The sequence below is a fragment of the Erpetoichthys calabaricus genome, chromosome 15, assembly GCF_900747795.2.
Source record: "Erpetoichthys calabaricus chromosome 15, fErpCal1.3, whole genome shotgun sequence".
Taxonomy (NCBI): domain Eukaryota; kingdom Metazoa; phylum Chordata; class Cladistia; order Polypteriformes; family Polypteridae; genus Erpetoichthys; species Erpetoichthys calabaricus.
Window position 1 is genome coordinate 66,301,652 of NC_041408.2, and position 25,859 is coordinate 66,327,510.

The 25,859-nt window shown below is 37.6% G+C and overlaps 1 protein-coding gene across 2 annotated transcripts; it reads right to left on the reverse strand.

The window, feature by feature from the left end:
• Positions 1–6,383: 6,383 nt before the first annotated feature.
• polh (polymerase (DNA directed), eta) lies at positions 6,384–25,449 on the reverse strand. Of its 2 annotated transcripts, none has more exons than XM_028820195.2 (11): positions 25,367–25,449; positions 20,293–20,457; positions 19,931–20,065; positions 19,366–19,577; positions 18,302–18,468; positions 17,802–17,905; positions 16,537–16,656; positions 15,362–15,485; positions 14,764–14,829; positions 13,903–14,075; positions 6,384–8,046 (listed from the first exon to the last, which is right to left on the reverse strand). In XM_028820195.2, the coding sequence occupies exons 2-11, from the start codon at positions 20,427–20,429 to the stop codon at positions 7,170–7,172; spliced, it is 2,115 nt and encodes a 704-aa protein (XP_028676028.1). In that variant the 5' UTR covers positions 20,430–20,457; positions 25,367–25,449; the 3' UTR covers positions 6,384–7,169. The 2 variants fall into 2 exon arrangements, with proteins under 2 accessions (XP_028676028.1, XP_028676027.1); XM_028820194.2 differs by having other exon boundaries at positions 25,268–25,449.
• Between the last annotated feature and the right edge of the window lie 410 nt (positions 25,450–25,859).

Here is a 25,859-nt window from a genome sequence, read left to right on the forward strand (position 1 = left end):
GCGCATTTATTCGGCGCCCTTATTGAGGTCGCCTTTTTGGGCGCGCCCTTATTGAATAGAACCATGTACCTTCACCTCTCTGTGCTCAAATTGTAAACAGCGAGTATAAACGGCACATCAATTTACGAATCTCACTCTAAAACTTACATAGCAGTAGAGTGCTGTACTGTGTTAGCCATTTCACCCTACTTTATAGCTAACTAAATAGATTACAAATGCAAGCTTTCGAGGCAGCTAAGGCCCCCCCTCATCAGGTAAGGTGTAACCTCTAAAACTTACATATACAGTAATCCCTCCTCCATCGCGGGGGTTGCGTTCCAGAGCCACCCGCGAAATAGGAAAATCCGCGAAGTAGAAACCATATGTTTATATGGTTATTTTTATATTGTCATGCTTGGGTCACAGATTTGCGCAGAAACACAGGAGGTTGTAGAGAGACAGGAACGTTATTCAAACACTGCAAACAAACATTTGTCTCTTTTTCAAAAGTTTAAACTGTGCTCCATGACAAGACAGAGATGACAGTTCTGTCTCACAATTAAAAGAATGCAAACATATCTTCCTTTTCAAAGGAGTGCAAAGCAAGCAGTCAAAAAAAAAAATCAATAGGGCTTTTTGGCTTTTAAGTATGCGAAGCACCGCCGGTACAAAGCTGTTGAAGGCGGCAGCTCACACCCCCTCTGTCAGGAGCAGGAAGAGACAGAGAGAGAGGAGACAGATAAAAAAATCAATACGTGCCCTTTGAGCTTTTAAGTATGCGAAGCACCGAGCAGCATGTCCTTCAGGAAGCAGCTGCACACAGCCCCCCTGCTCACACCCCCCTACGTCAGCGCAAGAGAGAGAGAGAAAGTAAGTTGGGTAGCTTCTCAGCCATCTGCCAATAGCGTCCCTTGTATGAAATCAACTGGGCAAACCAACTGAGGAAGCATGTGCCAGAAATTAAAAGACCTATTGTCCGCAGAAACCCGCGAAGCAGCGAAAAATCCGCGATATATATTTAAATATGCTTACATATAAAATCCGCGATGGAGTGAAGCCGCGAAGCGCGATATAGCGAGGGATCACTGTAAACGTCTACACGTGGAAGTGTGTGCGTCTGTCCGGCCCGGACGTGAGAAGTGGAGTCGGCTAAGGGCTCCGCCTCCGAGGATACGCAAGCGAGGCCAGCACGTCAGCAAAAGGAAACCTCCGAAGAAAGACAGTCGCTTAGCCGCTAATGCACAAGCGAGGTGAGCATGTCGGTAACACGAATCCTCCTCGGAGAGAGATGCCCAGAGTAGTTCCTTTCAAATACCTGACATCTCTACATTTCAAGTTTTATTTCTGACGATATTACAAGTTTCTCGGACCTTTTACAGCACCGGCTTACACAGCTAGTTGTATGTAATAACAGAGGCACAACAAACGTTAACACGGAGTTCTACATTGATTACTTCAATTTCAGTCGGTCTTAAGACAGGTAGCACAGCTAGTACTACTTAATGTAGTAATACAGAAACAGTTGTGCTAGGGTGTACATAGGATTTGAAATGCCTTTACATAACATACTGCACATATATTTTTGACCAGTAACGGCACACTGCACGTTAGAATACACTTGACTTGATCATTCCTAGTTTTCATCCTCATTCTCTGTACGTTTAGCATTCGTTTCTCCACTCTAGCGGCCCGGTTCATCTCTTCTTTCGTCGGCATCTTTTCGGATTAAACCTGATTAAGTCAGTGTTTGTGGTGTAATTTTTTTAGTTCGTTTTCTTTAATTTTTCACTTAAGCTGGCACTTAAATCATTCTTGAGGCAGATTGAAGAGGTAGGGGAAGTGATGGCGAAGGTGGTAGGGATGAGAACGGGGCCTTGCTGGCCGCTGCTGAGAGTTGATTCTACAATAAAGAAAAAATAGAAAGAGGAATAACCTTGGAGGTCAATCATCACACCCCGAAAGCAGATAGTAGATGTCACATAGTATATGAGTACCGAATTTCAGATCAATAGGTCAAACGGTTTGCGAGCTACAGGTGATTTAAAATCCTGGACAGGCAAACAGACAGCCACTGTTGCGTATTATATATAAAGAGTGGGCTGAAACCATTAAATGGAAAAGAATATCATACTGTAAAAAAATGAATGACATTAAGACCAAAAATGAATATTAAAAAAAAAAAAACGTTTAGTTAAACAGACTGCAGCCTTTCTCCTGGCTGCCATACAATTTGCGTTTCTTTCTCCCTAAACACAAGATGGCTAAGTTTAGTCTGCAGTTCTTAATGAATTGTGACATAATGAAGGAGTTACTGTTACTGTTAGCCTGTCTGCCCTCCAGCTGAAATTCACCTTGGGCTGGCTACATGTCTCTCATCATCTTAAACCCAATAACCTTTAAGCTTGTTTTACTTGTGTCAGTGTTTCATTGTTAAAATAACATTTGTGTGTGTCGTGGTGCCTGGTGATACTCAAGTATTTCAGATCTTTGCTTCTGTGGGCTGTTGCCATGCACTTTGGAAACAGGAAACAGAAAACTCACTTAAGGAGGCCAGCACATCGACAAAATGAAACATCCAAAGAGAGACTCACTCGCTTATCCGCTATTACACAAGCGAGGCAAACACATCGAAAAAACGAAACCTCTTTTTTTCTGATGATTTCAATAGTTTCTAGGACCCTGGGCTTTTTACAGCACGGGCTTACACAGCAGATCACAGCATACCAACAGCACTGGCTGGGTTTATTTTAAGGGGGGGACGAAAGTATTAAGATGTGCCTTTAAGTTTTTAAAGCCACAAAAAACACAATCCAAATATATTCTGGGCGTGTATATCTGCAGTAAAACATCCGTCATAATAAGACACGTTTAAAGAATGCTGAAGTCTAAACTGATGAAATGCTGTGTAAGTTTGCTTGTCTAGCTGGGCACACCCCTCCTGCAATTACAGCTTACTGGCCTCAGTTTCATCACACGGCACAAATTGCCTCATACACAGTATCTTCCCTCATGTCATTTGATCCTTACTTTTCTGTAGTACTTTTTTTAGCACGCACTACCAGACATAGGAACTACTAGCCAACCCGCGGCGTAGCCTACATCACAATTATTTATTGATGGGTGAACACTTCCCGAAAGACACACTTGTCCAAATGGGGTGGGTTTGAAGATACGACTGTGAGTGAATGAAAAGATGGAACTCTGGAGAGAGCGACATACAATTGTCCGTGACTGAAAACTGGTTTTGGCAGATACAGGCATATCTTTTTGAAAGTTTGGCCCTGTGCCTTATTGTCATTGCAAAGGCTAATCTAACAAGAAATTGTCTGCATGTAAAAGTAAAAGGCAAATCTGAATCTGATGGGGTCAGGGAAATCAGGGGAATAAGGACAGTTTGTGAGGTAACAGCTGCGATTGTTTTACACTCTAGTACATTGCGGTGAATGCTGGTAACAGTCAGTCTAGTGCCTTTACAGAGACTTCTTGCTGGCATGAGGTTTCTGAGAAGTATGACGACTGAACCAGTTATGCGTCCAGCCCCCTCTCTCTCTCGTGTGTGTGTGTCTCTGTCTCGCGCGCGCGTGTGTGTGTGTGTCGCTGTCTCCCTCTCTCTGGCTCGCTGTACAGGGAGAGACTGAACACGTGCGGAAATCATCGGCGCGCACGGCTGCTTAATGAATTGTTGGTGGGCGGGGCTCTGTCTTCCGTCTTGCCTGCCATGATCGGCTGCTTTAGTGAATTATATAGATGCTTTAAAGAGAAAAACATTTACTGAAGTCATAATTTTTGAAACGGGCGGCACGGTGGCGCAGTGGGTAGCGCTGCTGCCTCGCAGTTGGGAGACCTGGGGTCGCTTCCCGGGTCCTCCCTGCGTGGAGTTTGCATGTTCTCCCCGTGTCTGCGTGGGTTTCCTCCGGGCGTTCCGGTTTCCTTCCACAGTCCAAAGACATGCTGGTTAGGTGGATTGGCGATTCTAAATTGTCCCTAGTGTGTGCTTGGTGTGTGGGTGCGTTTGTGTGTGTCCTGCGTTGGGTTGGCACCCTGCCCGGGATTGGTTCCTGCCTTGTGCCCTGTGTTGGCTGAGATTGGCTCCAGCAGACCCCCGTGACCCTGTGTTCGGATTCAGCGGGCTGGAAAATGGATGGATGGATGGATAATTTTGAAACACCTGTCATTTCACCAAAGAAACAGGTAAACATTTTGCAACTCAATCAGGGCAGGGGGGCAAGAGCACTGCTTTTGTACATTCTCACAAATGTAAAGTAGATGTCAAGATGAAAAAGTGACTTTACTCTGGACTGTGAATCAGTAAAAGCAGCAAGCACACCTGAACAAAAGACATCAAAGAATCGCACACATTCTTTCTTTTTTCTCGTACTTTGTAATATGTTGCTCTTTCGCGTTCTGTTTGTTTAAACCAGTGCTTATGAATAAGCAAGTAAGCGGTGAACACAGCAACTGCTGCCATCTTTAAGCATGCCGTGTTTGCACCGGTATCGGCTCACTTGTTCTTAACTGTCAGTATTCAGATGCTATTGAGAGCAAACCTTGCAGGAAGGGAAAGAAAAACAAACATTTAAAGCTTTGGCAAAAACGTACATTTTTTATCAATGTAAACTAGGTCTTAGACTCAATTTGTTCTTTTCTGAATGTAAAATAAGAGAAGAAAAAGAGGTCATCTACTTAAACACAAATGACCTGCCAGTGGTGAAAACCAGCAGGGCTGAGCCTGGGACCCCAGTGGTGTGGGTGCAGCAGCTAACATTTAAATGCCCCTCTTTGTCAATGTGTTGCCTGGAGAAAGCACTTTTGTGTTGCAAAGCAGAACACGTGGAACTAGCAACATCCGAGAAGAAAACAAGTTTAAATGACAGTACAAGAACAGACAACCCATTTAACAAAAAATAATTAGGAGTCTGAAATCTCCCGTCCTTAAAGCTTCCAGCCACACTACACTAACACTTCATTCCAGCTTCACGTAAGCACAATTGAAATACTGTATGCGGATCACGTGAAAAAATAAATAAGCAAACAAACCACTTTGGACTTGCTGGACATACTGTATGGTGCTCGGACAACCTAATATAGGATAGCAGTATGGATAACCATTGTTATTCTCCTTGCTGTTTCCACTGCAATAAACAAAGACAATAAAATATCTTTACAAGCAACTAGCTGTGTAAGCCCATGCTGTAAAAAGCCCGGGGTCCTAGTAACTATTGAAAGTGCAAAAATAAACTGAAATGTAGAGATGTCAGGTAATTGAAAGGACCTACTCTGGACGTCTCTCTCCTAGGAGGATTCGTTTTGCAGGCGTGCTCACATCACTTGTACAAAAGTAAAACAGCTAAGCGACTTTGTCTTTCTTCGGAGGTTTCGTTTTGCTGACGCGCTCGCCTCGCTTGTGTTCTTAGCGGCTAAGTGAGTTTTTTTTGTTTCCTCGGACTTGGAGCCCTTGGCCCGACTCCACCTCGCACTTCCGGGCCAGACAGACACAGACAGTTCCACGTTTATATACAAGATGATATTTTACAACCACATTTTAAAGATGACATATCAGTTAAAATCTGGTAACGCCGGTGTCCAAAAATTTTTTCTTTGGTGGCACAGTTTTTGTAACCCTAACCATCCCAAGGCACACCACTATCTTACCAACCACAGACACGCGATACCTCATACATGTGCTTAACTGTCCGAAAGGGGTGGGACTAGCGGAGCAGCCAATAAAAAAGCAGCTCCAAGGTCAGCATTCACAGCCACGGCACTCCATGACCCCTTTACGGGCAGCTCCCAGCTGCTTTGTCCCTTTGCATAACCCCACTCTGCCTCAGAGGCAACTCCTATGCCCACTATCCACTGGCGACATGGACTCTAGCAGCCCAGAGACGCAACTGAAGTGTCTGTAGTAGTGGTAGGCCTGTCCTCCTCAGACCAGTCTGAACCATCCAAGGTGGTATTCTCCTCTCCTCTCAGGCACAGACCTGGATGCACTGCACTATTATTTTCATGGCAGACCTGGGTAGCTGTCATGGCACACCACTGTGCCACAGCATACTGGTGGAAAAACACTGTGGCAAAAGAATCTATAAAAGATGCAGACAAATGAACTGTGAAAAAAAGATACATCACAGAAATGATCAGGTACAGTATATGAAAAGCAATTTACGAATTTCCTACTAGTAAACATCAACGGTGCAAATGAAATATTACAAGAATTATGACAAAAACAGGAAAGAAATACAGAAATTTTAAATAGTTTTGAAGTAAAACCACAAAACATGATTTTCAGTTCATTTAAACTTTAATTATATATACATGCATACACATTTTCAGTCATCAGTCCACCTCATCCATTTTCATCACTTATGCCATGCAGTGCTTTTGAACACATAAAAAAAATAAAATTATGTCTTGCATTATTAAACAACATAAAAAGAAATACTCCTTAGGCTTCTCATACACTGTGATAATGTTGAAAATGATCTTATTCAGCTTTATTATTTAATATATTGTGCAACTACAATATACTTCCATCCATTGTCCAACCCACTGAATCCGAACACAGGGTCACAGGGGTCTGCTGGAACCAATCCCAGCCAACACAGGGCACAAGGCAGGAACCAATCCCGGGCAGGGTGCCAACCTGCCGCAGGACACAATATACTTCCTGATGTAAAATATTTATATTACAGAACAAAACATTCAAGACCTTATTAGCTGTTCAGACATTAAAACACCTTGCTGTGAAAATATTTCAGATTGAGAAGTTTTCTGTCAAAAGTACATGTAAAGCTTTAAAAAAATAAAACAACAAATACAGTAAACTATCAATTCTCAAACATCACAGGAAAGGTCTACTAGCCTGAAGAAACAACCAGCTCACCTCTCAGGATCTTCAACTTGTCCAACACCTCCATCTACAGGCAAAACACCGACTTGTATCCATGGCGGATTTGCTTCTCCAAATACTTAAAAAGTAGTACACCAGTACATTATTGTAAAATAGAAACAACTGCATACTCCACATGCACTCACCGAGATTAACATGATCGCATATCTTAAATATGAACATAAGCTTGCTTTTTTTTTAATTTAACAGCTTTTATGTACTGTAAAGAGAGGCTATAAATGGGATTAAAATTCAGAAACTTGATTTGTACTTCAGCAGATACAAAGCCAGCCACAAACTGCTACTCTGTCCCATCTTGCAGGCCATTGGTCACAGATTTTTTCTTGAAAAAGAAGTCCAGCGTTTGATTGCTGATACGTGACTTACTTCTCTTAGGACTGGGCCCAGGTGAACCCTTGTTTTTACTTTTTCCTCGGGAAGGGACATTGGTAGCCTGGGGCTGTTCACTGTGTGGACGTGCACTAGGGGAAGAAAATGAGCTCTGGAGTTCAACAGCAAAGTGATAATCTGCATGTTCAGGCATTTCCCAAACCAGTATATCCTTACCACATTTCTCACACTTTACCAAGTCTTCTACTGCAATACTGTTGGGCTCACCTGCCTCTTTGTCCTTATTCTCACAAGAAACTGCAACATCTTTGGAGGCAATTGTGCTTTTACAGCCCTTCAGAATTTGTTTATCAGAAGAACCTGAATCCTCCTCCTGTTTAGATTCTGAACCACAACGATGGGTCTTCTGACTGGTCAGCTCTAGAGTACCTGTAGCATTTTCCATGAACATACTTGATGAATTAATTCTTCTGTTATTAAAAAAGAAATCCCCAGTGTTTTGTTTTACTTGTGAATGTTTTAAAAATAAAGTTTCTGAGCCTTCTGATGAACACATTTTTGTATTATTAGGATACAGTGGGCATCCCAATGTTTCATCTTCCTGCTTTTCTGATGCTCTCTTGAAAAATAATTCTATGCCAGTCAAAGGTTTTTTTACAGAATTTGCTTTGTTTGGGCTAGAGGCCGAGGGAATCAGACTGTTATCTGTAACACATGGCGTGGGCATTACTTCAGTCTTTAAGAAACTGGTAATTCCAGAGGTCAGTGAGGTTGGACGCTCTGTGAACTTACTGGCTGACAGATGAAGCAAAGTAAGTGCAGGAGACCTAAAACGACAAAATGCCATTAGCTGAACAAATAGGATTTTACAATAATGAGAACAAAAGTTTTATGAAGTAATGTCTACTTGTTTTACTATTTAAGTTGTGTTAAAATGTGATCATTTTTTAAAGAGTGTAATGCAGAAGCTGTTCCAACAAGGGCAACTATTAAAAAAAGAAGAAGATAAGTAAAATCTGTCTGAAGCAAATTATATCTTATCACCTTATCCTTACGTGTTTGAGAATGAATAATAATGGTGTCCTTATTAATGACCTTTTTTGTACAAGTTATTTTCCTATACCCTTCTATTTGAAACAATCAATATCAAACAATCAAACAAGTAGAAACTATTCAACAACTTCCAGTAGTCTAACATCCAAAATACTGAATATTATACTAAACTAGCTGAAATACCCAGTGCTGCCCGGGAGGAAAATAAAGTGGGTTTTGGTTAAAGTGGAGAAAAATATAACTAAAAAAAAAAAGCTTTAAAAATAAAAATTAAACAATTAAGACTCACTAATGTACTTGTCTTGCAGTCTTGTATGTATGTTATCATCCAGTTGACGCTCAGAACCAGCCAACTCTATTTAATTTCAAAAGCAACAGGGGTGCGGTGGTCAAACAAAGAATGCTGGCAGTCACCTCTAGTTCGCCCTCTGGTGGTCGTTCCGAGTGTCAACTGGATGATAACATGCATACAAGACCCCAAGATCACCCCCCACCCTACCCAGAAGGGGATGGGTTAGGGTTGATTTCACCCTACAGTATCTTTATTCGACCATTAAGAAACATGTGTACCAAGTTTCATGAAAATCGCTCCAGCTCTTCAGAAGTGATGCTGGAACATACATACACACACATACATTGACATATATATCTATACATATTAATAAAAGGCAAAGCCCTCACTGACTCACTGACTGACTCACTCACTCATCACTAATTCTCGAACTTCCCGTGTAGGTGGAAGGCTGAAATTTGGCAGGCTCATTCCTTACAGCTTACTTACAAAAGTTAGGCAGGTTTCATTTCAAAATTCTACGCGTAATGGTCATAACTGGAACATATTTTTTGTCCATATACTGTAATGGAGGAGGCGGAGTCACGTATTGCGTCATCACGCCTCCTACGTAATCACGTGAACTAAAAACAAGGAAGAGATTTACAGCACGAGTCAAACGCGGGAACAAAGGTAACTGACGTTGTTCACTGTCTTTTAATACTGTGTAACCATACATATTAACACATGTGCAATTAAACGTGTGCATTTACGGGGTGATTTCTCAGGCTTAAAAGCTCACCTTTTACTAAAAAGGTAAATGCAAATCTATTTTCAATCATTTTATGATCTGCTTCTCACAACTGAAGGCACCGTGGCTGATGTTACGTCACTTGCTGTCCAACCATAAGCGTTACCTGCTAGGTAACCGGACACTCACTTCACTCCCTTTTGGGAATCGAACCTCTGAGGTTTTCTTTTGTTCTTAATTAAAATTTAAAAGCAATACTTCACCGCTGCTAAACCCCTCTAGCGCTGACGTCCGAGGTTCGATTACCGTAAGCAAGTGCAGTGAGTGTGTAATTACATTCACGGCATTCGTAGTCTGATTCACAATCTGATTGTATGGGTGGTTACTTCCAGGTAACGCTTATACTTGGCCACCAAGTCAGGTCGAAGTGATCACTCGAGTAAAGGCAGCTTCACAAAAAAACAGATCCTTAACAAATTGTTATTAGTATATTTTCCCTCAATTTAAAAACGTTTTATTTTCTTCTTAATAAAAATTTACAAGCGGTACTTCGCCGGTGTGAAGCGCGTGGATTTGACCGACTGACACATACAGACATATTCATGAGTGCAGGTACTTCGGAAAGAAAGCACCGCGTAAACCTAAAGTTTAAATTAACTTCATAGACCTACAAAAGGTTGCCATTCATTTGAGGCAAGATTGCTTTTCTTCTGTACAACTATACGTTGCATTCTCAAGAGTGTGCTTGCATGGCTTCAGATATATATATATATATATATATATATATATATATATATATATATATATATATATATATATATATATATATATAAATATATGTCTATATATAAATATGTAAGCTTATAAGTACTGCCTTACTTCTCTTTAAGAAAGGAAGATGTAATGATACTTGATTTAAACGATTCCATGTCTTCCTGGGTTTGCGTAGCTTATTGTCTAAAAAGGAGAAACCCTCATTTATAAAACTTTGCTGCAGATGACTTAGCTTATTGTCAATATCTTTACACGTTTTTTTAAGACTTATTGACTGAAACGGGCTTTCACGAAAAAAGTTAGGGCTTTGCTACAGGATACACCCTCCACAAGTTAAGCAAGTAAAAATAAAATATATATTTCTGTTTTATTTAAACCTTTTAAGTTCGTATGCATAGCCTCATTTGGCTGTTTAATTTTTTTTTTCTTTCTTCAGTAATATTTAATCTCCTTACAGAAAAAGAACATATCCATTTTACTTTTTATGTATCTCTGTAGTAATATTTTAGTGTAAAAGAATAACCAGTATTTAAACCTTTTATGTTACTTTATACATTTATTTTACACAATGTTGAAAAATTAATAAGAAAGCTACATATTTTTGCAGCTGCTGCTTTCATTTTCAATGAAATGAAAAAAGCTCTCCAAGAGAAAACGTCAATGAAGAAGCAACAGTTTACACTATCTAAAAATCAGAAACCCTCATTTATAAAAGTTTGCTGCAGATGACTTAACTGAAAATAAATGAATAGTTCCTATGTGTATAATACATATTTATCTATTTTACTTATGCCTTTATTCCACCAACTTACAACATCTGAGGTACAATTTGTTACATTACTTTTGTTTTTTGCAGCACAGGCAGGTGAAGTGACTTCCTCAGGGTCACACAGTGGTGTCAGTACCAGGATTTGAACTGACAAGCTCCGGGTTTGCTGAAATATTACTGAAGAAAGAAAAAAAACGAAAACGGGCAAATGGGGCTATGCATACAAATGTCCATCTGTCCATTATCCAACCTGCTATATCCTAAATACAGGAGACAATAAGTAGATATGTGTATATATACAGTATATATATATATATATATATATATATATATATATATAGTATATATATATATACAGTATATATATATATGTGAATGTATATATGTATATATATATATATATATATATATATATATGTAGATATGTAAATTTGTATATGTATATATATGTTTATGTGGATGTCTATATGTGTATATACGTATGTATATGTAGATATGTGTATATGTAGATATGTATATATATATGTATATGTATATATATGTTTATGTGTGTGTGTGTGTGTATATTATTATATATATATATATATATATATATATATAAAAGACAGCAACACTCATAACAATGACAACACAATTACATTGACAATCATGTTACGTTATTTTTAAAATGTTTCCTTTTCTTTTTCATAACCTCTTTAACACACTACTTCTCCGCTGCAAAGCGTGGGTATTTTGATATATATATATATATATATATATATATATATATATATGTGTATATATGTATGTGTGTATATATGTGTGTGTATATATGTATGTGTATATATATATGTTGATATATGTGCATGTCTATATGTATGTATATATATATATATATATATATATATATATATATATATATATATATATATATATATATATATATATATATGTATGTATGTATGTATATATGTATATATGTGTATATGTATATATGTATATAAGTATATATGTTTATGTATATATATGTTTACATAACCTCTTTAACACACTACTTCTCCGCTGCGAAGCGCGGGTATTTTGCTAGTATATATATATATATATATATATATATATATATATATATAAGGCTACACTGATATTATCTTTGATATTTTTATTTCAAAACTGTGACACTTATTTTTAGTACAAAACTGTTGTTTGTTAGAAAAACACAAACATGGGAGGTATTCAGTTTGCATAAGTATGGGTGAAAAACGATTACCTAATGAGGCCACAGGTGTCTTGTAATTTGGCCTATTTCTGCAAATCATTAAAGTAACTGACATATTCTGAATAAAAACACCAACAACTGAGGGATCATTAATCCATAAATTGGTAAATGTGTACAAAACAATATGCAAGTGTTTGGATGTCTCAGTGGGCAATATTGGCTCAATTATCAGGAAGTGAAAGCTATGCTAAACTTCCCTGATGCTGCACTAACAAGGGGTCTTATGAAAAATTCCAAGAGAGATCAACAATCACATTGAAGGAGATACAGAGTTCAGTAGCAGGACTGAAGTACAGGCGTACAGTACCAGTCATTTATATGAAGAGTTCTACGTGAAACACTTGTCTGTAAGAGAGGGTGACAAAATTGAAAACATTATGCAAAAACAATCATGTGAAAGCACACCTGACGTTTGCCAAAAAACATGACAATGACTCAGATGCATTGTGGGAAAAGGTTTTGTGGGGAGGTAAGAAAGCCTTTTAACCAACATTCAGTGGAATGTGTGGTAAAAATGTAGCACTGATTACACTTTAAGGAAAAAACACCAGATCTATAGTAGATTGATGTATGGTCGTGTTTGTAGTATTTTGTTGTGTGCTTTTTATGTCAGAAAGGACTGAGCATCTGGTGAATACAAAAACAAAAATGTAGAGTGGAAAATACAAGCCAATACTGCAGGAAAACCCGTTTCAGTCTGCTAAAAAACTGAAGCTCAGTCAAAAGTTTATTTTTCAGCAGAACAATGCTCCAAGAAACAAATCCAAAGTAATATTCTACTGAGATCCAGCCAAGGCCTTAATCTCGGTCCGACTGGAAATGTGTGGCATTATTTGGTAGCTGTGGTGTATAAGCATCATCCTACTAAAGCCAATGTCTCATGATGCAACTTCTAGATGGATAATCTCATCGCCAGAACATTGACAACTTACACAACTAAATATTACTGGTCATGTCAAAGTACATGACTGCTTGATAACTTTAATTATGGTTTCACAAATCCAAAGAATCACATGCTCACCCTTTTTTCTAACAGGCCAATAACATGCGGCCTGATGGAGCTGGTGCTATATGGAGAGTTAACAGGTATGGCAAGTTCAGATGCAATCTCTGAACCTTTTTTATGTGCATTAGATACTTCCAGGTGAGCACTCATTGGTTGACAACTCTCATGCACACAAAGCCTACCTCTACAATTTAAGATAAAATAAAAGCTGTTTGATTTTGTTGAGGCAACGATTAGTTGGAGTGAATTAGACTAAGCAACTGTCTCCAACTTGTTAAGACTGTGACTAAAGAGTGCAACTGGAAATTGCTGGAAATGTCACCTGATACGACATAGTCTTAAGCTGAACAACCTAGAGCAAAAATGCTTGGAAACATGTCCCAAAATCAGTTTTAAACAGTGTATAAAGCTGGCACATCCTTACTCCAAAGGACCCCCAAACTGTTAGTGCTACAAATTTTGTTTCTACAAAATGTAGAGTTTTAAGGTTTATGCAAACCATGCATAAAACAATATTGCATAAAGAAGGCAAATAGCTATTTGAGTTTTCAATGCATTGAAATAAAAACTGAAGTTTTTAATTAAAAAAAATAATACTAGTGAAAAAATATCAATGGTGCACAACCTGGGAGCAATTTTTTTTTACAGGTGAAAATGGCAGAAATCAAAGCAGAAAGGTCTGCAAACTATGAAATAAAATAAGGCACACCTGATTTCACTTTGTTCAATATATGTGTTCATGGTTACAAAAAGTCTGAAAAATATACTCAAACTTTCCTCATCTATATAGTGGTGTACTTGACTTACCAAGCAGACTGATGGTTTCCAGCATTGTTAAGGCTTTTAATTAAGGCAAAGCTGTCATGAGCAATCTTCTGAGCCTCATAGCGAGATAACCCACAGCAGCGGGAAAAGCTGCTTGCTCGCTTGTCTCCTTGAAGCCGCACACCTACAGTCAGCAGTTTAGCCACCCGATTATTCTAAACAAAAAGATGGGCTCAGTTATGTGCATAGGCTAAAGCAAAACATGCTGTACAGATAAAACAAATACACCTCAGTACCACTATACAAACATTGCTATTAGCTCTAAATTGAATTCCAAAGATACCTGGATATTAGTCATCTGAAAACTTTCTTCTCAGTCACATAGAGAGATTAATACTTTTTAAATTGGTAATTTTTCGGAAAATGTATTGTACATTTTGCCAGGTCTGAGGTAATACAGATATGATTCAATCACCTGCCACTGATGCAACATGAACACTGATCGTGATAGCCTTTGTATTTCCAAAATGGAGTCAAATGTAATTAAGCAGTAATATGACGACGGGACACTGGGCTCTAATTTTAGTTTATTTGAAGAAATTATTTGAAAGTCCTTGCTATAAAAAGTACTGTATGAAATAAAAAATGAACTGTCTGAAAAACAAGTAGCTGAATTTTTCAGTTTTCAGGAAATAAAAAACAAATTCTATTTGAGATGAATATTAAAAACTGTAGTTGTAGTAAAGCAGTTGACTTCAATAGCAGCAACACATCCATAAAGTACAATAATGAACGAGTGAAAGCATTATAAACAAATTAAGCAACAAAACATACACAGAGAATAAAGAACATACATAAACAAAGAATAAAGTACTTGCTAATGGCTGATGAAATCTTTCTTACCATTTCCCTGTCTTTCGTTAACCTTTCTTCCAGTTCTAATGCCAACTGCAGCAGCCAGTGCTGCACCTGTTGTTGAAACACACAAACTACCATTAAAATACTGTTTTAGGTATTTTTGGTACTGTGTTACTACCACTGTCATCAAGCTAAGCACACATAACAAAAAGCATGAACTTAAATATGTACATCTGTCACACAGAGAACATAAAATAATAAAATAAAACACACACGATCAGCCCACCACATGATTAACAGTATCTAAACAAAAAATACTAAATGTGCATAGAAGATTTACTGATAAGCAAAAACCAGCAATTTACCCTAATAATCAGCTGTGCGTCATCATATACTCTTTGTATAGTTTTCATCAACATTAAATTTTGCTAGACTTGCATACTGCAGGTACTGGTAGATATTTTTATTCTGTAGATATATTTTATTCATAATTTCTGTAACATACACAGACCTTCACATTTGAATGTACAATGTTTCACTTGTTAAATTACATTACTAATTTATTAATTAAATTAATTAACAGTTATTAATTTACAAGTAATAAGCGCTGATTGCTTTAAAACAGTATGAAACAGCCAGGTACCTGTTCCTGGCTTGCCAAGGCAGTTTTTCCTGGAAAATTCTTACTGCAACCAATGGACTTTGGCAACTGCCTTGGCTTCACAGGCTCGAAGTCTATTCCTCTGCACAACTCATACAACCACTGCCTAGGGAAGTAAATGTGGTCTAAGTTAAAAGTTTATACCACTGTAAGTATGAAATCAATAAACATAAACAAATGTGGGATTTAACCTTAAATGTCTAAACTTTTTCAATTATACATAGTATGTGAATCCCACAAGATCCATGTGTTCATGCATATATAATTCAGTTTAGTAGCCATGATACCCTTTCTAAAGCATTATTGTAATGCTTATAACTGTGCAGAGTTAGAAGTATTAGTTCATATCACACAGGGTGATCTAGCAAACAATTTACACAGCCATAATACACAAAAATCCCCAATCAATCACAGGTACTGATTAACTGTGTAACCCTTTTTTTTTTTTTTTTTTTTTTTTTTTTTTTAATTGCTTTATATAAAAGTTACATTATTCTAAGTATCACTTAAAAGTAGACAAAAGTACCACTTACAATTCATGCATTTAAACAAGTTGTGCTTCTTACCTACATTACTCATTCTAAAGATTTCACTGGACAGTGCTCAAGACAGTCAGCAGTACTGAATAGTAACTTTTTTGAACTTTAATAAATGCACTTATTTTCAGTATACTTTGTCACTGCTTTGTTTTCATTGTTAAAATTGTAATGGTGGCATAGAGCAAGAAGCCTCACTGACAGCATGTCCCTGTTATACCAAACTCGCAAGCCAAACCTTACAATGAAAGCTGTGCAGGTAACCACACACAAGTAAACAATTTCTCACCTTCTCAACTTTACATATATTTTTGAGAAACCCATTCTGCTGTTTCTGTAGTATTCACAGTGCAAGAGCTTCTTTCAAACAGGGTAGAGACCGATTTACAGTAAAATATGTAGTCAACAATAATCTTTTTACCCAAGAAGGTGTCTTTCAACAATTTAATAGTGCATAAGCCTTTCATAGGAGTTCAGAATGAAAGGGATGAAATAGATATCAGTTGTTCAGGGAATATTTTAAAATATTAACAGGGAAGTAAATAATATCTTCCTTACTTAACTAATATATGCTTAGAGAAGGAGACGGAGAGAAAAAAAAACAAAAAAAAAAAAACGTACCCAGTCTTTTCTCCAAAGTGGCTCTGCAGCTGTGACACGGTGAATTCAGTAAGCTGACCTATGTTCTCGATTCCTAAACTCTCACTGATGGAAGCTCCCAGCTTTCCCCCAAGGAGGCGACTTTAAGAAATAACAATAGACAATGACAAAATAATTCCACTTCCTAGATTTGGTTTCTCTGAAATACTATCTAGTGCATCATAATATTGTGTACAGTTATAGAGTTCTCTCAAGACTAAACAGTACAATACTCACTAAAGTACACTTTAATAATTTAACATAACTTATAGCCATCTTCTTGTTTTCATGTTTGTAAAGAAAATGTGACATCCAAAGTAAATGCAGTAAGAAATAATTTTTCAATATTTCAGCAAACCTTGTCATTACCAGTAACACTTAAAGGGCTACTAAACTCTATACATGCTTTTACTACATAATTATACAGCAGCAAAGCACAAGTCAAGATTAACTGCTGAAGAAGAAATCAACTTTAAAAAAAAACCACTGTGTTCCACCACAACGCAACAATAAGTCTTGACAAAGTTGAAAAATTAGTGGGTTTTTTATTTTTTTTAACCAAAAACCTATAGTTTAACTAGTTCTGAAGAAATGACGAAGCACATTTTCTTTTGAATAAATACCTATTTTTAATAGCCAGGCTTTAAACCCATGTTAAACCACGCAACATGCAAGGTACTTAGTGGAAACATTAGGTATTAGGTAAAATACTGACAAGAATAATGGTAAGCATAAGAATATTTCTGCATTTTTGTTTTCAGTCTATTTATTGATATGCGTATTCATTTCCTTTTATATGTTTAACATGAAATTCACACCCTGAAGAAAAAAAATTCAGGTGTACATAAAGCATTATTGGCTATATATTGTGATGATGATCCATTTTAAAATTACTTCAGGGAAGTATTGGGAGTTTCTTCACACCTTCAGACAAGCTGTAACCAAGAGAGAAGGTGCATTCTCTTCCTCCACAGCAAGCAACTGCTTTTGTTGTTCCACATTTTAAGAACAGTTTAAGTAGGATTTATTACTCACATCTTTGCAGTTGAAGAGAAATTATTTTATGTATTACACAAGGCTTTTTTTTTTTTTTTAAATCTTCCTGTAGTGCCGTTCTCAAGTGGACACCCCTTTCTGGTGAACAGGTCCATAGTTCTGCTACTTTTTTATAATCAAATTTACAGTGCTGTGGGTGATTTTCAGTAACTTGGGAACTGAATAGAAAAAAATATTTTGAAACTACTTACATTTTACTGATTGGTAAGTTGCTGAAAAGACTGGGCACAGATGCTAGTGGTAAAATTGTCTGTCGGTTTGGTTTGTTCAAACCACAAGCCAGCTTAGACAAAACCTGTTTAAATAACAGATAAATTATGATAAAAATAACCCACCCAACAAGTAAGGACACTGTAAATAAAGTACTCAGTTATCAGCTGTCAAAAAAAAAAAAAAAAGATATCCACACAACCCTATTCGTATTCCTTTAAATTTAAGGTTAAAGGATGAGGTTATCCAAGAAGCAAGAAGAAGGCAGCGGCTAAAATGAACCCGAAATTTATAAAATCAGAAATTAAATTTAAAGGTGTGTTTAACAGCATACTGTGGTAAAGTCAGGATTATAAAGGGAACCAGTGTGGGAGCATCCACATCCTTTAGACATTCATATTTGACAGTTTGAGTCTGGAGATTCAAGACACTATGTAATTCAAAGATAACAGCCTAAATAAATATGAATGTTCAGTGTTACCTTATTATGGGAAATCCCAGCTGAGCATCTGAAACCAGTTTCTGCTTCAACAGCCGCTCTCATCTCTTCAACAATTGTTGCTCCTACCATAAGCTGAAGTTCAGGACAACTAGGGTTACAGGATAAGCACTGTAGCCACTCCTTCAATCCACACAATCGCTTCTCTTCTGCAAACATGAAACAAACTGGCATTGCTAAAGTCAAGAGCACTACCACTGAAAAACAATTTCATATTGACATAAGAAATAAAACAGGAAACTGCTATAGTAAAACAAATCACAAAAAGAATTACAGTAACAAGAATGATAATATATTCTATCACCCTGACATGCAAAATAATTACTTTCTTAATAATCAATGCTAAATTATATTTTTTATAATTAATATCTGCTATATTTTCAAAGAAGGAAGGATTGTTTGATATCCCAAAATAAAATCAATTTTTACCTGTATTTTTATGATGATGATATTATGCTTTTAATTTTAAACAATTACATGTTTAAGATGGTATTAAAAATGTTTACTACTCAAAAACATATTGAAATACGTACTGCTGTTTTGGAAGCACACAAAAGAAAATTTAACAGTTTACAAATACAAAAATGAAAAGTTCTATAGAGCCTCCACTTAAAGGGCCTTCTGTTACTAGTTATTTTAGCATACTAAATAAAAAAAAAAAAAAAAAAAAAAAAAACTAAAATTAACTGGACAAGTTTGTCAAAATATTTCCTGTATTCATTGGAAATTCCCTTTTTATTCTATTCTACAACAAAAACAACATATAACTAACTGCCACTACTATACAGCTGGTTCTGGAAGTGATGTGCCAAACTAGATTTATAAAATATTGCAATATTACATAATGCATTAGGAGTAATGCAATGCCAAAATGATGTTGATATTTTGTGTGTTTTTCCCCCAACAAAATCAAAATATATTGAAAGATCTTTTTGTAAAGATTTCTAAAATTAGTCTTCATTTGGCAGTTTACTGTTTAGATATAGATATCTACCCAATGCATCACACATTGAAGATAGTTAGACATGAAACTTTTACACACTAACCTTTTTCAATCAGCATCTCGTCATCATTCTTTGGGAATCCTTCCACATAAGTGCTTTGTAGACGATCAGGATGAAGCATTTCCTCTGTTGATTCTTTCAGTCTTTGCGCCACCGAACTTGTCAAATCCATGTAAGCCTCATCAATGCTAGCTCGTTCTATCACTGCAAACCGAGACATAACTTCAATGACCTCCACACTGGCCTCTCTGTACCTATAAACAGCAAAAATACTCTGCTTCATATGAAATACCAAATAGAAAAAAATCAACACACAAAATGCCATATTTGAAAATATAAAGAGCATCTATATCATGCCAAAGTTTGCTTCCTTAAGGACTATTTTCTTAAATGTATCAGTAAAGGCAAACAATTTTCAGTCTATGTCAAAACTACTTATTTAATGTTTGTCTTTCTATTAATACATTTAGCTTATTATTCAATTTCAATTTCTATTAACATTTTGAAACTATACATGTGAATTTATTTAACTGGTAAACATTAGTGTAACATGTTTATATTACATTTTTCAAATATTTATACATTTCTTTTAAAACAGATAACATACCTGGTAAGATCAGCTTTTCCATGGGCTTCTTGGACTCTGAAAACATGAAGGTCTGGACAGAGTTTTTTGGCCTCATCTGCCCACATATTTCTTGTGACACCAAAAGCTCGAGCCTCATAGCTAACAGCTATAATACTGAACCAAAAATATAGTATATAAGATTAGGAAAAATTTAAAGAGGTATTTTTGTAGCAAACAAAACAATGTACTTCACATTCTTAAATTATGTTAATGCAAGTCAAGTTTGCACACTGCATCTGATTCATTCATAAACAGAATTCTGAACATATGAATATACTGAAATGTCACCCAAGTTTATACAGCAAAATGATGGTGTTTAAGGAATTATTCTGGTCACCTACCCTCCTCCTTTCCATGTTTTGTACTGTGCTACTACACAGGGTTTATTCTTCAACTCCGGATTAAACCTCTGTTCTACCTGAACGTAGAAGCAATCCATATCCACAAGGGCCACCACTCGTTCTTTCCCATACTCCATGTTAGAGCAGAAGTTCAGAAGCCTAACCCTGAAAGAAGTAAATTACATATGACATTTAGACTAGGTCAAATGGTGCTTCTTTTTATGCTTGCAATGTATGACTGTGAGTGAGTTCACAATTGTGCCCAACAGAGGGTTGGCATTCAACCCATGGTCAGTTCCTGCCTTGTTCTCATTGTTGCAGAGATCAGCACCAGTTAACTTTGATCCTGAACAGGAAAAAGTGGGTTCAAAGAATGAATAGACATCTTAATTGTACAAAACATGGAATATATCTAAATGCTTTAAGGTAAAATATCCTTCTTTGTGACATTTAAACGAGGGAGCTTTTTTCCACATCAATATGGGCTTGACTGCTTGTTCAGTTTGTCAAGGTATATGATACAACATAATGAATGCTTGTTTCTCAAAGTAAAACGCATATTCATACATGCCAACATTTCCCATAGAATGCACAACTGGCTGATTCATCATATATCCCATTCAGATTTTTGGACATGAATTTAAATGCCAGTGTAGCTGTGATGTTTGCTGGGTGCCCTTTTCAGAACTTCAAACCTTTAGGGATGGGCATTTAAACTTCAGACTTTTAGTATACCTTTTACATTGGCTCTGTTCATTAAAAACTCCATACACCTCATTCATTAGTATTTCCAGTATGTCCTCATATGTAGCAAAATAATTAAATCTAATCTGTATTTACACATTTCAACTTCTCATTAATAAAAAACTTTCAATCAGAGACATGACTATAGATAATAGCTACAGTCAAACAGAGAGAAGACTGTGGAGGGGAAGAGAGTTAGCTAATCGTTTCTTTGCTTTAATTTTACTTTGGTGGATGACACCAGGACAGAACTACGCCTGACAAATTTTAAAAAAAATATCACCTTTATTAAGCAAAGGCATGTATTCAAGTCTTCACTTGGACCTGTAACCTTTCCAACTACTTCTCTGGCCAAGAGCTTTCAGCACTGTCTCCTGTCTCCAAATTCCCCTGGATACAGCAGAGAAAGAATCTCCTTTCGCTGAGCTGAAAATATTTCCAGAGCTAAAGCATAGCCTTGAAGCGTTTCCAGGTCAGACAAAGCCTCCATAAACCAGGAATGCTGCCTTCCCACAGCTCTTCACAGGAGTAACTCCCAAGCGATCCACACCAGAACAATAAGAGCTGCTGTCTTGCAAAACACATTGCCTTCCATGACCTTTCCGTTATTTCATCTTAATGTCTATGAAATGTACCACAAACTAACCCAGGCAGGTCACCACAGACCTCATTACAATATTGACACTCATTTTTATCTAGCATTATTTTATACCAGAACTCATTTTCCCTTCTCTTTTGTTATTACTAACATTCATGCAATTCTTTTTTTTTTTTTTTAAATATGAGCATGAATGGCCAAATACACTTGCACTACACAAACTGTGAAAGATGAATAGACCAGTCTGCCATGTATTGGACTTGTTGGAGGTATAATGATCACTCAGAGGAAACCCATACTGATACAGGGAGACCATTCAAACTCAGCACAGGAAGCATTCTGCTTAACAATGAACCTAAATAAAATGGCACCAACGGTGGCTGTTCTACAAGTTGCAGCACCACTCTAACAAGGTGTTTTTCATGATCTTATTAATTCAAATACAAGAAACTGCATTAAGGCTACAATAAAGGTGACAGCTACAATTCAGAAATGCTTACAGACTAAAGAAAATGGCCTTATTGATAAATACAGCTTAGTGCCATCAACATTTCATTGAAACAAAATCTATTTCTTAATGATAAGAGTGTTGTAAACTGGGTTTGGATGTTTTTTCAGGTAAAGAAGAGCTCACTATTGTTATTCTCACTAATTATGGCCAGAGTGGCAACATGTTGATTAGCACATGCAAGGATTTCACTGAACTCTGTACATGTGACAAAAATGATCATAGAAACTCATAATGACCCTATAAAGGCTCTTCTTGTGGAATGTCTTAGTGACTGTTACTAATAAATAATTAATTGCATTTACAGTGGGTACGGAAAGTATTCAGACACCCTTCAATTTTTCACTCTTTGTCATATTGCAGCCATTTGCTAAAATCATTTAAATTAATTTTTTTCCTCATTAATGTACCCCATATTGACAGACAAAAAAAAGAATTTTTGAAATTGTTGCAGATTTATTAAAAAAGAAAAACTGAAATATCACATGGTCCTAAGTATTCAGACCCTTTGCTCAGTATTTAGTAGAAGCACCCTTTTGAGCTAATACAGCCATGAGTCTTCTTGGGAAAGATGCAACAAGTTTTTCACATCTGGATTTGGGGATCCTCTGCCATTCCTCCTTGCAGATCCTTTCCAGTTCTGTCAGGTTGGATGGTAAACGTTGGTGGACAGCCATTTTTAGGTCTCTCCAGAGATGCTCAATTGGGTTTAAGTCAGGGCTCCGGCTGGGCCATTCAAGAACAGTCACAGACTTGTTGTGAAGCCACTCCTTCGTATTTTAGCTGTGTGCTTAGGGTCATTGTCTTGTTGGAAGGTAAACCTTCGGCCCAGTCTGAGGTCCTTAGCACTCTGGAGAAGGTTTTTGTCCAGGATATCCCTGTACTTGGCCACATTCATCTTTCCCTCGATTGCAACCAGTCGTCCTGTCCGTGCAGCTGAAAAACACCCCCACAGCATGATGCTTCCACCGCCATGCTTCACTGTGGGGACTGTATTGAACAAGTGATGAGCAGTGCCTGGTTGTCTCCACACATACCGCTTAGAATTAAGGCCAAAAAGTTCTATCTTGGTCTCATCAGACCAGAGAATCTTATTTCTCACCATCTCAGAGTCCTTCAGGTGTCTTTTAGCAAACTCCATGCGGGCTGTCATGTGTCTTGCACTGAGGAGAGGCTTCCGACAGGCCACTCTGCCATAAAGCCCTGACTGGTGGAGGGCTGCAGTGATGGTTGACTTTCTACAACTTTCTCCCATCTCCTGACTGCATCTCTGGAGCTCAGCCAAAGTGATCTTTGGGTTCTTCTTTACCTCTCTCACCAAGGCTCTTCTCCCCTGGTAGCTCAGCTTGGCCGGACGGCCAGCTCTAGGAAGGGTTCTGGTCGTCCCAAACGTCTTCCATTTAAGGATTATGGATGCCACTGTGCTCTTGGGAACCTTAAGTGCAGCAGAAATTTTTTTGTAACCTTGGCTAGATCTGTGCCTTGCCACAATTCTGTCTCTGAGCTCTTCAGGCAGTTCCTTTGACCTCATGATTCTCATTTTCTCTGACATGCATTGTGAGCTTAAGGTCTTATATAGACAGGTGTATGGCTTTCTTAATCAAGTCCAATCAGTATAATCAAACACAGCTGGACTCAAATGAAGGTGATCTCAAGGATGATCAGAAGAAATGGAAAGCACCAGAGTTAAATATGTGAGTGTCACAGCAAAGGGTCTGAATACTTAGGACCATGTGATATTTCAGTTTTTCTTTTTTAATAAATCTGCAACAATTTCAAAAATTCTTTTTTTTTGTCTGTCAATATTGGGTGCTGTGTGTACATTAATGAGGAATAAAATTAATTTAAATGATTTTAGCAAATGGCTGCAATATGACAGAGTGTGAAAAATTGAAGGGGGTCTGAATACTTTCCGTACCCACTGTACATAGCCTTTTCTAGTTACTCAAAGCATTTTACATAGAAAGTAGAGACCCATTTTGTCCACCACAACTGTGGAGCATCCACCTGGATGATGGGATGGCAGAAATTTTTGTATCCGTACACTCATCAAACATTAGCTATGAGGTGGTAAAGGGGCAAAAGACAGCCAATTAGAGACAGGGGATGATCAGGAAGCCAGAAATTACAAGGCAGTGATTGGCAATTTAAACAGGACATCAGGGATTGTTAATGATCACAGACAGTCAGGGTCTTCGTTTTACGGTTTCCTCTGAAGGGCATTTTTTTCAGCAGTGTTCCCAGTCAGTCAGCGCACTGAGATCCACAAAGTAAGCACCCCCTGATTGATTCACCAGCAACCCAAGCTCTAGTCTGGTGCATTTCCCGCTGAAAACATCCATTCATTTTTAACCCACATATTCAGTACTGGGTGGGATGGCAATCGCTGTGTACAAATTAACGACACAACCAGCCTCACTCATACTACGCCAGTTTACAGTTGCTAGTTTATCAAATTGTTACAATTAAGGCAAACCTGGGCTTGTCTAGACAGTAGCTGGGCAAGGGGTGAGCTAAACCCCGACGAGACACATTCGCTTATCATAGTCTACGTTTGAGTTAACCTTTAACTTAACAGTTAAATTTACGAGGTGTATGAAAAATCTATGGTCAAACAAGAACGTGCAAACTCCCTATCGTAGTTAGGCTTGTTTTAAAATCTAAGTTCCTACCCTTAAATATGCGAGACTTTACAAGATACATCTGTGTGTTGGGGGAACAACTTTGAAAAATGAATGAAGTGATGAATTCTCCAATATAACAAAACGTGTTCATTTCGACATGTTTCTTTCCCAAGTTTGGCATTTTAACAGGCTGCCTTGTTGTTTTTCTCCGCTGTGAGCCCACCGCTGTGTAAGATTACGTTCCTGCATGAATGAAAACTCGACTATGAACAAACAAACTGAGGCAACAACATTATTACCAGTTCATCGAAGTCTGCATCCCATCCTCACTGCATTACAGTAGGGTAAATATTGTACTATCTAATGTTAAAATTAATTGTAAATTCAACCGCAACCTAATTGCCTGCTTTAAAAATTAGCGGCTGCAAAAATACACCCAATATACAATGTGTATGAAGCTTTAACAAAAGTACTACACAAGAAAACAAGATCCTTAGTCACCTAGTAAGTGCAAACAAATTGCCAGGCTACATTTCCTTTCCTGTTTAGCTTGCTTCGTCCTAGAAGATTACTTCGTTGTCCCCAAAGTGAATCCTTTACCTCTCAGTTCAGCAAGGCGCAGCTCAAAAGTTATCAAACAACAGACGTCACTGCGACCGCGTCCTCTTCACACTGAAACAGGCGCGGCGGGCAATGCTCAGAAAGGAAGTACGTGCCATAGAGTTCTAGATCGGCAAGAGTCTTGCTAGTTTGTGATCCACACGCCATCTTACTTAGGGTTTTACCAAAAAGGAAAAAAAAACTTTATTGACATGACTTTTTTTTTTTCCCTTTTTTGTAACTTAAACCCAGTTTAATGCAATTCAGGTTGTATTCAGGAAGCCAGAGCTTATCAGAGCAGCACTGGGCACAAAACTGGGGTCTACTCCCACACCTACAGAGGCCAGTCTGGAATTGTCAATTAATCCAAAACACACAACTTTGGGCATGTAGGAGGAAATCCCACACACTCACAGGCAGAACTTGAAAGCCACGATGACAGCAAGATCTGTAACCTGGCACCGTGTCTGGGATACACAAGCTGAGCTGCAAC